This window comes from Carcharhinus amblyrhynchos, chromosome 4 (genome assembly GCF_965287045.1).
Source record: "Carcharhinus amblyrhynchos chromosome 4, sCarAmb.v2.hapA, whole genome shotgun sequence".
Taxonomy (NCBI): domain Eukaryota; kingdom Metazoa; phylum Chordata; class Chondrichthyes; order Carcharhiniformes; family Carcharhinidae; genus Carcharhinus; species Carcharhinus amblyrhynchos.
Genome location: NC_137327.1, coordinates 133,573,169 through 133,588,446, shown reverse-complemented (window position 1 = coordinate 133,588,446; position 15,278 = coordinate 133,573,169). Strand labels below are relative to the sequence as shown.

Below are 15,278 nucleotides of genomic sequence, written 5' to 3'. Positions count from 1 at the left end.
GGTAATTATCACCCATTTTGCACTACCATACAAGATCAACTTCCTTTAAGAGTTCTGAAAATATCTACAATTTCAAATTATAATTATTGACAAAAATCGTGACAAATACAAGTGCATATATATATACACAAGACATTTCAGATATAGTAAGTAGCCTTACAACACCAGGTTAAAATCCAACAGGTTTACTTAAACCTGTTGAACTTTAACCTGGTGTTGTGAGACTACTCACTGTGTCTACCCCAGTCCAAACACCGGCAGCCCCACATCATTTCAAATATATGTTAAAGAAACTATTTGTCCAAGTTAGTCTCTCCAGTTTTCAATTGACTATAGAAATATTTAAAGTTTATTTATTAGTGTCACAAGTAGGCTTACATTAACGCTGCAATGAAGTTACTGTAAAAATCCCCCAGTCGCCACACTGCGGTGCCTGTTCAGGTACACTGCGGGAGAATTTAGCATGTCTTTTGGACAAACTATGGGCAGCAGAGTGGCATAGTGGTCAGCACTGCTACCCCACAGCACCAAGGACCCGGGTTCAATTCCAGCCTTGGGTCACTATGTATGTGGAGTTTGCACGTTCCACCCGTGTTTGCGTGGGTTTCCTCCCACAGTCCAAAGATGCACGGGTTAGGTTGATTGGCAATGCTAAATTGCCCCCAAGTGTCAGGGGAATTAGCTGGGCAAATGTGTGGGATTATGGGAATAGGGCCTAGGTGGGATTGTGGTTCATGCAGACTTGATGGGCCCAGCGGCCTCCTTCTACACTGTAGGGATTCAATGACTGTGGGAGGAAACCAGAGCACCCGGAGGAAACCCACGCAGACACAGGGAGAAGGTGCATACTCAGCACAGACAATGACCCAAGTCGGAAATCGAACCCTGGTCCCCGGCACTATGGGGCACCAGTGCAAACTTTGAGTAAATTACAAGACACATGATTAATGAAAGCTATGCCCTCATTATAAATTGTCCAACAAACAGTTCCATCTCAAGACAAGTCACAAATTGTGTTGCATCTTCCAAGAGGTGACATGAAACTTAACCTTAAATGCTTATAGTTACATCCCAAATGACAAGGGATTTATTTTAATTGTTAAAAATTGTTGTTGCGATTTAATCTAGGCAGCTTTAGCTGTCAATTCCTGGAATCTTCTGCAGAGGAAAGCTACTAAATTGCATCCACTCCTGGCTTTGTGAATTCACCCTCGAGGGGGAAGTGAAACTGTTATGCATCATGAAATCAGATTTGATGAGACAATCGTTAAGTCGTACTGATGAGCTGAGTGAAGAAGTCAGATGTTAATCAGTTAGAGCTACTGAGGTTATGAAATGGAAAGTAAGATGCTCTGTTTATAATAGTTTAAAATCATTGAACAAAAGTTGCACTGCCAACTTTAAAAGCACAAGTTCAACTTCATATCACAGCCAGGTGTGAAATAGAGAATTCAAATATTTAAAGTGAAGAAATAATCAGGACTGAACATTATTGAGTATTACGTGGAGGGTTCTTTGAGTAGCATAATGCACAAGTCAGGCCAAGAAGTGATAAAATCCATGGCAACTCATTACGTTTGCATCTTACCAGAATCATTTAGGTCAACTGACTTAAAGAATACAAAAATGCATTTAAGTGGGCTTTGTGTCGCAGTGCTGCCAGTCAGCACACTGAGGAATGATCTGAACCAGATTAAACCATACCACCTCAACTGACACAATTATCACTAAACCATTAAAGAACCATAGAAAATTACAGCTCAGAAACAGGCCTTTTGGCCCTTCTTGTCTGTGCCGAACCATTTTTTGCCTAGTCCCACTGACCTGCACTTGAACCATATCCCTCCACACCCCTCTCATCCATGAACCCGTCCAAGTTTTTCTTAAATATTAAAAGTGACCCCGCATTTACCACTTTATCCGGCAGCTCATTCCACACTCCCACCACTCTCCGCGTGAAGAAGCCCCCCCACTAATATTCCCTTTAAATTTTTCTCCTTTCACCCTTAACCCATGCCCTCTGGTTTTTTTCTCCCCTAGCCTCAGTGGAAACAGCCTGCTTGCATTCACTCTATCTATACCCATCAAAATCTTATACACCTCAATCAAATCTCCCCTCATTCTTCTACGCCCCAGGGAATAAAGTCCTAACCTATTCAATCTCTCAATTCAATGATCAAAATAGATCATTAAGAGATAGCTGGAGAGCTATTAATTGGTGGCTGATAAAGTCAGAAAGAGAAGCAGAAGTTAAGCCATTGCGCCGCTCTGACATTACCAAGCCATGAACCAGAATTTTGAAAAGAGGTTACAAAAATAAAGCTCTGTAAAAATGTTAATGTTAAATATTAACTCTTCTTCCCCCCCCCCATGACAGATGCTGCCTGACCTGAGTATTTCTACCATATTCTATTTTTATTCAGATTTCCAATATCTGTAGTATTTTTGCTTTCGTTAAGATGTGTTTTGTTCTCTCTCTGTCATATAAATATATTTGCATGCCCCGAAGAATTTTGCAGTTTTGAATAAAAAAAATACAGATAAACAAAGGAGAAAAAAAGCACCAAAAGTGACAATGGGAAGTACAGATTGCAAGCCAGAGTCTTCATGAGAGCTGAGTCAAATGATCCATGAGTGGGTGGGGGATATCACCATCACGCCAGTAACAAGTGCAAAGCAAATTTAATACTACTAAACTCTCACTATGAGGTGACACAGCTATAAGAGTTTTTTTTTGTGTTTGCCTCTGTGGTTTTTTTTGGATGCCTTTGGGTCAGCAGATTATGGGTTTCACTTTCAGCTGGAGGTGGACTGCAAGAAAATCCAAGGGAGAAGTTCACGAAAAGAAAAAGCCGCAGAAGTAACAGGACAGCAGAATAACCATGGAGAAAAAAGGTTTACCTCTAAAACGAAACATGGCCAGAAGTTGAATCAGTACAGGGAGTAAAACGGCCCACTAGGAGAGCAAACAAGTAAATGATTGAGTACCCCAGGAAATGTCAAGGACAGAAAGGGTAGTAACAACAAACATTGTAGCTGGAGGATGTTTGAGCAGCATTCTAATTCACTATAGTCTCTCAATATCCTTCCTATTAGTGTGAAGCTCACACAGTCCTCCAAGTGGTTCTTCCAAATTTTTATAATGCATTCACCATTACATCCAGACTTCTATATTTCCATCTGTTTTTGTTAAATGACTTTAGCCACTCGAGATGCTGCATTTAACTTGTGATTCTGAACCTTCAAATCCTTCTACTTATACAATTCATTCAGCATCCCCCATATAAATAATGTTTTGTTTAGATTTGAAATGTATGCATATTGACAGATGCTAAATTCCAGATGCCACTTTTCTTGCCAATTCCAGCATCTTCCCAATATCCACTCATTGCTTCCTGTGGACCTCAAGATTATTCACCATTATCTTATCTGAGTATCAACTTCAAATCTAAATATTGTCAATAGAAGCAGCCCCCAAAATAGAGCTTTGTGGACACCACTATCCACTTAGAATCACCGAGAAAATAGCCTCAATTATCATTCAAAGTATCTTCTTTTCTAACCAGTTTTTAGTCCAATCTATTACTCTTCCTTGAGCTTCACACCCTTTAATGGTCTATGGTTTCCTGTGCGGCATTTTGTCACATTTATGGAAAGTCCACCATTTCTGTAGCATTGTTGAAACATTCTATCAGGTTCCCCTAATACAAATGTCCTTTCTGAAACCTAGATGGGCTGCTACCAATAATTTTCTCTTCATTTTGTGACTTTGTCTTTACAGATACCAAATGTTTTGCTCTGTGGATTTTACCTGTTCTAATTACCTGGGTCAGCTCTGTGCTCCTTATCAAATTAGATACAAAGACATTGCAGCTAGAATGCCTGGAGCCACATTAAACCTTATCGATCACACTTTTAAAAAAAAAATACAAACTATGCTTCTGATCTGCAGCTGTCAGTTTGGCCATGTAAGTTAGAAAACCTGATATGAACATCAGCACATAATCTATTCTGGACTGACATTTCAATGCTGTCACCTTTTGGATAATGTATTAAATGGAAGATGGGTGGGCGGTGGGAAATGGATGTTCTCCAAGCATCCTAGTTAACATTTCTCCCTCAAATAACGCAAAGATGATCTGGACATTTATACGTGTTGTTTGTTGCCTGGCTGTGGCACATTTGCCTGCAATGATAACAACTGCACCTTAAAAGTAATCTAAAGCTCGTAAAACACTTTGGCATATCCTGAACAAGCTGAATGGCTCAATGCAACTGTAGCCTGATGAAACAATTAATCCTTTAAGTTCATCTAATGTTTATACAGTAAGTAGATGTTGTGGCTTCAAGAATAAAATACTTCTACTCTGTGCAAGAATTGCACACTGTGCATTACATAATGGAACATGTCTAGTCACTCAAAATAGCCACTTGACCGACACTAAAAGAAACTGCCAGTGAACGTACAGGGAGGAAATAATGTTAAGATGCTGTGTGTTTCTGATTGGAACCTGAAACCAGTTTGCAAAGTTCCTGAACCAAACAGCAATCAAACTTTTAGTGGCCAAAGGTGTTGTTTCCTTAACATTTAGAATGTGACCTTTAAAGTAGAATATGTGGTAGCAGAGTCCTGCCTCATACAAGAGTACATTATCCTGCTTCTTGTGAGCAACACCATTTCTTCTAGATAAAAAAAGGTGTCCGGCGTGCATTGGTTCCATCATATCAAACGCAACATGGAAGTCCTTTGCAGCCGCAAGTTCAAACTTCATATTTCTACAACAAATCAAACCAAAAGATAGGGAACAAACAAATAAAACACAAGAACGGCTGGAAAACTTGCAGTATAAACATAAAAGAGCTGTCAGTGATGTCCATGAATGAAAATGGTCAGGTCAAATCACTACTACAAACTTATACTTGAAATCCTTACAACCATCACCTTGGATTCTAAACTAAACTAAGGGCATGTTATTAGAAATAAAGTTTATAACAATGGGACTTGAAAAATGGAATATTTAACACAGTGATTCAGCATAATTTAAACACATACATTTGCTGTGTTTGAAATGCTTACAGTAATGTTTCTATTAGCAGCTTGCATAAGCATGTATAATAAAACAAACTACTGCGGATGCTGGAAATCTGAAACAAAAAGAGAAATTGCTGTAAAAACTTGGCAGTACATGCATCTTTTGAGAGAAATAGATTTAATGTTTCAAGTCTGTCCGACTCATCTTCAGAGCTAAAGAGAGGGAGAAATACGATGGATATTGTATTGTTTTCAACAAGGGGTGTTGCAGGTGGAGCAGATTTGACAAATTATGCTGAATCACTGTGTTAAATATTCCATTTTTCAAGTCCCATTGTTATAAACTTTATTTCTAATAACATGCCCTTAGTTTAGTTTAGAATCCAAGGTGATGGTTGTAAGGATTTCAAGTATAAGTTTGTAGTAGTGATTTGACCTGACCATTTTCATTCATGGACATCACTGACAGCTCTTTTATGTTTATACTGCAAGTTTTCCAGCCGTTCTTGTGTTTTATTTGTTTGTTCCCTATCTTTTGGTTTGATTTGTTGTAGAAATATGAAGTTTGAACTTGCGGCTGCAAAGGACTTCCATGTTGCATTTGATATGATGGAACCAATGCACGCCGGACACCTTTATTTTTATCTAGAAGAAATGGTGTTGCTCACAAGAAGCAGGACAATGTACTCTTGTATGAGGCAGGACTCTGCTACCACATATTCTACTTTAAAGGTCACATTCTAAATGTCAAGGAAACAACACCTTTGGCCACTAAAAGTTTGATTGCTGTTTGGTTCATGTGCACAAGACAAAGGGAATATTGCTGGTCATGTTAATGGTTAAAGAAGGTGCTGATAGTAACATAAAAGTAAGATAGACTAGCAGAACAGAGGTCAGTACTCTGTGGAAGAAAAACTTAAGAACAAGTGACAGATGGCCCTGTGGATAGTGGGGAGGGTGGGGGGGTTGGTTGGTAGGTAGGTAGGTTGGATAAGCATTGGGACAAAAAAAAAAATTGGATTAAAAAATGGGTCCAGATGGAGAACAGAATTCATGGTCAGAAGTTTTTGAACTCAATGTCAAGTCTGGATGTCACTTGATCACCTAATCACTTGACGAAGGAACACTGCTAGGAATGCTCGTGATTCCACATAAACCTGTTGGGCTTTAACCTGGTGTTGTGATACTTAGCATGCCCACCCCAGTCCAACACCGACATTTCCACAAAACTAGTTTGCTGTAAAGTGCGTAATTGGAAGGTGAGGCGCTGTTCCTCCAGTTTGTGCTGGGCTTCACTGGAACCCTGCAACAGGCCAAGGACAGACATGTGGACATGAGAGTATGAGGCTGAGTTAAAATGGCAAGGGACAGGAAGTTGGGGTTATGCTTGTGGACTGAGCAAAGGTGTTCTGCAAAATGGTCACCCAGTGTGCTTTTCATCTCCCCAATGTAGAGGACAGACCACATTGGGAGCAGTGAATACAAAAAAAAGTGTAAGCGAAATGCTGCTTCATCTGAAAGGAATGTTTAAGACCTTGGTTGTTGAGGATCGAGGAAGTAAAGTAGCAGATGTTGCATCTTTTGCGACTGCATGGGAAGGTGCTATGGGAAGGGGATGAAGAGTTGGAGGTGATGGATCAGGGCATTAACTTGTTCCAGGTTCAAGCATCTTACAACTATCAGTATTCATCAATTTGTTAAAAAAATTTAGTTTCAGGATGTGAGTGTCGTTGATTGGGTCAGCATTTATTGCCTATCCCTAAACGCCTTCCATTTCAGAGCACATGACAGTCAAGCACATTGCTGTGGATCTGGAGTCACATGTAGGCCAGACCAGGTAAGGATGACAGATTTCCTTCTTTAAAGGATATTAGTGAAGCAGATGGGTTTTCGACAGTCAACATGGTCATCATTAAAGTTTAAGGTTTTAATTCCAGATTTTTACTAAATTTCAGCATCTCATATGGTGGGATTTGAACTTGGGTCCCCAGATCTTGTCCTGGGTCTGTGAATAACTACTCCAGTGACAATACCACTTCTAAAACTTCTAAAAATGTTCATTACTGACATTGAAAATGGCCATTTACACAGAACAGCGGTTCTGTTTCTTTCTCCTCCCAATGATCAAGAATGAAAATTCCAACAAGCAAAACACAAAAGTTAGATATGGCTCCTTGCCTGATTAGGATTCACTGAATCCTGTTGGAAAAGGTCCAAGCGAGATCAGGAATTAATGCACATTATGACTGAATAATCCACAGACATGCCAATTTACTTTCATGTGCCTAGTGGTTATCAGGTGAATACCAGAGGGATGTTTGCACTGCCACAGCCAATACAAGTCTGCCTCTGGCAGAAAGGAAAGGTTCAGTGGTTAGGCCACCGGATGTTTAGATGGGAGGAAGTGAAGTTGTCAATATCTTAACATTTTCTGTATAATTTACAAGCTGAGGCAGATTTTATCTTGTACCTAAAATGTTAAGATGGCCAACAGGTGTTAGGTTATATGGACCATTGTAAATGGTCATTTCTAATCTTCAGACTGGTTTGACATGCTGATTGATCCTGGTGCAAACCACGTCACAGCTGCGATCACTTTCCATCCTGGGCACAATTTCATTTTGTGGCAGACACTGCCAGAAGGATGGATGAAATACAAAACGTTACAAATCTATATTGTTTCATTTACACTGACCCCTAAGCAAATCAAGAGAACAATAGCACAGGCAAGTCCTGCATTGAAGAGCTGCTAATATGTCAGCAAATAACGAAGAGCAACATGATACCAAACATTTCCAGGAACTGTACTAAAGTTAGGCATGGAGTAAGAAATAGACTTTAAGGAGGTGTACTTTCAAAAGGGATATGATACTCTCGTAGTTATGTTATTGGTTTTGTGATCAATAGACCTGGATTAATGATCCAGAGGCACAAATTTAAATTCCACTGGTGAATCTGGGGAATGTATTCAGTTCAATAAATAGCAAGTATCAGTGGTATCAAAATCTCTGAATTATATTCATACCCACCTGGTTCAGTCATACCCTTTGGGGAAGGAAATTTTTCTTCATCAGTCTGGCCTGTGTGTGACTCGAGTGCAACAGTAATGTGCCCTCTGGGATGGCCTTGCAATCCATTCAGTTGTATTCGGGAATATTGTTCTCCACCACCTTCTTAAGAAGAATTATGGATGGGAGACACCCTTACCAGTAACAACCACGTCCAGTGCACTAAGGAATATTCAAGGAAGTAGCGACAATAATGTGAAATTGTGCTGATCTGCATGTACTTTCAGTTATTAAAATCACTGCAAGTAAAACCATGCAAACTAGAGTGTGGTATGTTAACAGTTGAGTCTTTTGGGCCTATGTTTAAAAGCGAAGCGATCCATAATCTTAATTCCCAAGCTACAGGGTCTTCACAGGGTCTGAAATCCAGGAGTCTGTTTTATTATTTCATGGGATGTGACGGTTGCTGACAAGACCAGCATTTGTTGTCCTTGAGCTTTGTGCAATGTGGAAATGTAAAGTCTACTTACACAGGATGCAGCAAAATGATTTACAGAGAGGGTTAATCAAAATGCTTTAATCTTCAACTACATGCAAGTACCAGGGAGCCCTGGGTGTTTCAGGAACTCCTGAATAATGATCTCCTGAGAGTTGGCGATGTGGGCAATGAAAGAAACAGGATATAAACCAAAATTAGAAACTGACACGTTTAAATGTTAGCGCAATACCTCATATCGGTTCCGAGAAGCAGCATAGTGCAGTGGTGAGCAACCGTTCTGATTGATAGCATTGACCTGAGCTCCTTTACCAATCAGCACCTTCACAATTTCCTCTCGACCTGCCGACGCAGCAATGTGTAAGGGAGTCCAACTGACCTGCAAAAATTCAAATTGTCAGCACAAAAGTTAAAGGGCTTGTTACAACATGAAACTTAAGAAACAGAAAATGCTGCAAACACAAGTCAGTCAAGCTGCTGAGGCTTTTATCAATAATGTTAACCATCTTTTCTGTTTATAATGTTGCATGTCCTGTGAATTCAAAGTTTTCCTGTTTTTATTTCAACTTTCCAACATTTGCAGTTTTTTGTTTAAATTTTTGAATTGTACACTTACTATTAACATTTGTTGAAACATTGCATTGAAGCAAAAACGTGCACTATTTAGAGCCAGATTTTTAAGTCTAGGCTCAGGATGCAAGATCAAGTCTTCTCTTTAATTTGCCCCAATAATGTAATTTAATTCTCATGAGCACCCTCTCATGGTACGAGTGTAGATAACAACCTGGGCGAAGGTTTCACCATAATTGGATGGGATATTGGTTTAGATTAGTCTGAATTTATTTCATGTAGGTCTTTATTGTGAATAGAGAAACAGCTAGGGGAAAGTGAAAGGATTTCCCTAGTGCTACTGAAATGATGCAGATAGCAGCATCTTGTTTTTGAATAGCACAAGTTTGCTTGGCATAAATCGTCAGTGGCAAGGTCACCGAGAGAAATCGCACAAAATAGTTCCTTTGGGAAACAGAAGTCTCATACTGGAGAAGTGAGATTGCACTTCAGAAGATATTCAAGGGTGTTAATGTTGTATGGTTGAGGGAGCTTTATGCTAGCTACATCTCAATAGACGTAGCAGTGTTATGTGATGCCAAAGATGGAAGAATGTATAATTTCTTAGCACCATCAATCCTAATTTGATTTATGCAAGATTCACCTAAAAAAAACAAGTACAAACAGGAGTAGGTTATTTAGGCCTTCAAGCCTGTTTCACCACTTATCGAGGTCATGCTTGATTTGAGAATTAACTTGTAGGTTCTCCTCTGCCACGTTATCTCTCCGTGTCTTTAGTTTAAAAAAAAACCCATCAACCTTAAATGTAAAATTAGCAATGGATCTGGCAACAACTGCTATTTGTGGAGGACAGTTTTGAATTTTTATCATCATTTCCTTTTAGAAATGTTTCCCAATTTTGCTCCCGAAATCCTCTGAATTTTAGACTATACCCAATCTCATTGACTAGCAAAATGGTTGCTCTCTATTTACCTTATTTGTGCCCTCCAAAGATTTTGATGGAATCACTCAAACTTCTAAATTTCAGGAAATATATTCTGATTTTGAATTATCTTCTAAAGTTTATTTACTAGTCACAAGTAGGCTTACATTAACACGACAACGAAGTTACTGTGATAATCGCCACACTCTGCCGCCTGTTTGGGTACATCGAGGGAGAATTTAGCATGTTCAATGCACCTAAAAACAGCACGTTTTTCGGACCGAGGGAGGAAACCGGAGCACCCGGAGGAAATTCACACAGACCTGGGGAGAACGTGGATTCCGCACAGACAGTGACCCAAGCCAGGAATTGAACCCAGGGCCCTGGCACTGTGAGGCAGCAGTGCTAACCACTGTACCAGTGTGCCGTAACTAAACTCTTGGAAAGCAAATATAATTCTAATAAATTAAATTGCATTCACTCCAAGGCTAATATATCCTTTCTAAGGTGTACAGAACTGCTCACATAAGCCTGATTAGACCACATCTGGATTATGTATAGCTGATATAAAGGCCAACATTCCATTAGCTTGATTATTTTCTGTGTGTGTTCTTCTTGACATTTTAACAATCAGTGTAACTGGACACCCAATTCACCTTGGACCACCACTATTTCTAGCTTTTCACTACATAAAAAGTACCCTGTTCTAGCCTATTTAGATCTCAAGTGGATGAACTTACACGGAGCGACTTTGAAATCTATTTGTCACAGTTTTACCCATGCACTTAATCAATTTCTCATTGTAATTTTATATTTCCAAATACACTGCTTCCAATGTGCCCCCTCTTAGTACCACCAACAAATCCAAGATACATGGCTTTCTATCCTATTTCCAAAGTAGCTAATAAATATTGTTTAGTTGAGGCCCCTAAGACAGATCCTTGTGGGATGCGTCATCACATCTTACCAGTTGTAGTAGCTCTCAAGCTAATTTCCCAATCAGGTCCATAATTTGCCTTCAATTTCATGAGTTTCAACTTGAGCTAACAATCTATTTTCACAGATTTTATCAAAAGCTTTATGGAAGCCCTTACAAATAACATCCATAGTCATCCCCCTTCAGTCACCTTTTCAGAAAATTTTCAGCAGATTCATTAAGCGTGCTCTACTCTTTACAAATTCATGCCAGCTGTCTCTAATCAGCTGAATATTTACAAGATGTTCAGTCCCTATTCTTAATAATCAACTCCAGTAATACCCCATCAAGGCTAATCGGTCTATAATTCCCGGATTTTCCTCTCTCACCTTTCTTAAATAACAAAGTAGATGGCAAAATTGTGCATGCTAAAGAGCAGTTACTAGACAGGACTTCTCATCTACTTTCTTTAAAACCCTGTGACAGAAATCACCTGGTCCTCAGGTTTTCTCAGTCTTTAGTGTCTTTGTTTTACACATTACTGTCATTTTGCTTTGGTTAAGTTTTGTGATCCTATCCCCAATTTGTTGTTCATTTCCACGGGATGTCTGGCATACTGATCCCTTTCCCTACTGTAATTATGGACATAATCTAATTACTCAATGTGTTTGCTATTTCCTTATTTACATTATTACAATATCACCTTTGTCAGTTTTCAAAGGGAGGGGGTGGAAACCACGTTCCTCCTGATCACCCCCTTATTCCTAATCTCATCATAAACTTTGTGTTGATTTTGATGTCCCTTACAGTTTTGTTTTAACATGCTTTTTGTTCTCATTATCTGTTTTGCTGACCTTTTCTGTTCTTTGTATCTTCCATCTGGACCCATGGCATTTTCTTCATTTTTCTATGCTTTTTCTTTCAGTTTTGTCTCAGTATTGGCTACCATGTAATATCGCCCAAGATGAACGTGCACCAACAATTCATTCACTTTGTTCCTTATACTCTGCGTATTTGTACAAAGAGTATGCATTTGGTCCATGTACCCATATTTCTGCTTTCCTATTTAATGAGCACCTTTCTGATTTCTCTCCTCTTGGTTCAATTACATCTTTACTTTTACTTTATCTGTAGAGCTTAACACACAATTTATGAATATTACTCTACTCTCTTTCACTTAATTTGATTTCAAAACATTTTTTAAACGTACAATTATCTTTTCCATCCTCATCTCTCTCCACCCCATTTCATAGTTTAAAGGCCTCATTTGCACCCTATTTGCTATGACTCTCATCAAAGCCTACTTCATTTGGTGCCACTCCCAATGGTTCGCTTCCTTCCTGTCCCAGCTCTGGTGCTGGTGTACCATGAATTGAACTCTTCATTAACATGCCACTCCTCCAGCCTAATCTTCTTATCCCTACACAAATTTGTACATGGTTTGGATAATAATCTACAGGTGATAATCCTTGAGGCCTTGTTTTCTCTCCATTGTAGCTCTTAGTTTGTCATTCTCTCTGAACAGGACCTTTTGTCTACTCTGCCCTAATTTGCTGGTCCTAACGTGGATCATGATGTCTGGACTCACCTCTCTCTCCATTATCCTTTCAAATTGGTTCAAAATGGCAACAGATAGGCAACAACAATATGGAACTCTCAGTCCTGCTTACAAAGGATGCTATATGTCAAAGTGAGTGAAGGGGGAAGGATGGGGTTGCGAACTGAGCAGTGTTATGAGGCTACTGATTCAATTGTGAGGATGTGACAATTGAATATGCACCACTTAAGTTTTTGCTCCACCGCATTCAGGTCCTCAGCTCTTTGTTGCTCACACCGACTGTGATGGTTGGTATTTGTCTGGTGGGCTGAGGACCTCTCTCCTCCTGCCCATCAAGGTCTCCTCTACAGTGTCAGAAAACCTTGACACCTCATCTTTGCCATACTGCACCATTATTGTACCTTTCCCAGGTCAAATTCACACTTAAAATGACTTCCAACTCCTGCTCAGGTGTGCAAACCACACAGCAGCATGAAGTCTGTATGCTGCCTGCATCAGAAGCAACGAGTTTGTGCTGATCATGCATTGTGATCCCATTGCCCATTTTCTGGCCTTAGCCAATATTATGGCCCACAAATTTTACAAAGTTTTTACACTAACTGGAGTAATTTTTGGTAATCATGCAATCCATGAAAACATAAGCCTAACAGCAACTCACACTTAGGTAGCACCTTTGGTGGAGTATAACATCCCAAATCGTTTTCAGGCATAAAATTGACATGGACAGGGGACCAAAGTTTTGTCTAAGGAGGTACATTTTAAAGGAGAATCTCAAGCAAGCAGAGTGAGGCAGATATGGGGTGGGGTTGGTGTTAGAGCTTGGGGGCTAGACAGCAGAAGTCACAGATGCCAACAGCAGGGTGAAGAAAATGGGGAATGCGTAAGAGGTCAGAGATGAAAGAATGCAGAGAGTGGTAGAGCGAGAGTGGTTACAGATGAGGAGGGAATGGGTCAGGGAAAGATCTGAACACAAGAAAGAGGAACAAACCACAGCTTTGAACAATAAGAAATAACTTGAACAAGAATCAACCAAAGCTACTCACATCATCTTTAGGATCTACTGGTATTCCAAGACTTAACAGAAAGTCTACAATGTCCTTGTGCCCAGCTGAACATGACCAATGCAATGCCGTCCTGTTATCCTGAGCAAACATCACAGGAAAAAGAGAGAAAGATTATTTATCTCTCATGTTGAGTCCACATAAATAATCCTCATAGATTCTCTAAATCATTTCAGGGATATCCAAGTGACAAAAGTCATCAAGAAGCAGAACAGTGCAGATCATGGAAATCTGAAGTAAAAACAGGAAATGCTGGTAATACTCGGCTGCTCTAGCAGCATCTGTGGAGAGAGGACGAAAGAACCGGTCATCGACCCAAAACATTAAATAAAGCAAATTACTGCAGATGCTGGAATCTGAAACCAAAAGAAAAATTGTTGGGAAATCTCAGCAGGTCTGACAATGTCTGTAAGGAGAAAAGGAGGGAAAAGAGCTGACATTTCAGTCCAGACGACCCTTTGTCAAAGCTGGCCCTTTGTCAAAGTTTTGGGACCCGAAATGTTAACTCTGTTCTCTCTCCATGGATGTTGCCTGACCTGCTGAGTATTTCCAGCATTTTTATTTTCAAATATTGGGACAGCCAATGCAGAGACGAAAAGAAAGAAGTTCTTTTCCAAAGTATTGCAGTCTATGAAATTCTCTTGAAGTGTATTCATGATTGTCACAAAACACGACATCAAATGATGCACAGCAAGATCCCCCAAACGGCAAGGAGGTAATGAATAGATGACGCATATTCTAAAAGTGATATTGCTTGAGGGATAAAAATTGGCTGGGACACAGAACACCACTGCTCTTTTACAGATAGTAACTTGACACTATAGTGCCAATACTGAGGGAGTAAGGCACTGTTTGAGATGCCATCTTCTGATTGAGCCATTAAACCAACATCTTGCTCTCCCAGGTGAATGTAAAAAGGCACAAAGCGGAAATGGTCGAGAGCTTCAAGTTTCTAGGCATCCAGATCACCAACAACCCGTCCTGGTCCCTCCATGCTGGTGCTAGTTAACAAAGCCCACCATCGCCTCTACTTTCTCAGGAGGCGAAGGAAATTTGGCATGTCAACTACGACTCTCACCAACTTTTACAGATGCACAATAGAAAGCATCCTTTCCGGATGTAACACAGCTTGGTACGCTCCTGCTCTGTCCAAGGCCGCAAGAAACTACAAAGGGTTGTGAATAAAGCCCAGTCCATCACACAAACCAGCCTTCCTTCCGTTGACTCTGTCTACACTTCCTGCTGCTTCAGAAAAGCAGCCAGCATAATCAAGGGCGCCACACACCTCAGGCATATTCTCTTCCATCTTCTTTCGTCACCTTCTTTTGGGTCGGCACGGTAGCACAGTGGTTAGCACTGCTGCTTCACAGATCCAGGGACCTGGGTTCCATTCCCAGTTTGGGTCACTGTCTGTGTGGAGTTTGCACATTCTCCTCATGTCTGCATGGGTTTCCTCCGGGTGCTCTGTTTTCCTCCAACAGTCCAGAGATGTGCAGGTTAGGTTGATTGGCCATGCTAAAAAAATTTTCCTTAGTGTCCTGAGATGTGTAGGTGAGAGGGATTAGTGGGTCAATAATGTAGGGATATGGGGGAGGCATTGGGGCCTGGGTGGGATTGTGATCAGTGCAGACTTGATGGCCTCTTTCTGTAATGAAGGGATTCTATGAAAAAGAGGCAGAAATCTTGAGGTCACGTACCAACTGACTCAAGAACAA

The 15,278-nt window shown here is 40.2% G+C and overlaps 1 protein-coding gene across 2 annotated transcripts in view; it reads right to left on the bottom strand.

Moving 5' to 3' along the window:
• The window catches only part of psmd10 (proteasome 26S subunit, non-ATPase 10), a 32,510-nt gene that overhangs the window by 7,775 nt on the left and 9,457 nt on the right, over positions 1–15,278 (bottom strand). For both annotated transcript variants that reach the window (XM_080187905.1, XM_080187904.1), the window contains exons 2-3: positions 13,546–13,644; positions 8,769–8,915 (exon numbers count right to left, since the gene is read on the bottom strand). In XM_080187905.1, coding sequence (XP_080044031.1) covers positions 8,769–8,915; positions 13,546–13,644 — 246 coding nt within the window. The remainder of the gene's footprint in view (positions 1–8,768; positions 8,916–13,545; positions 13,645–15,278) is intronic.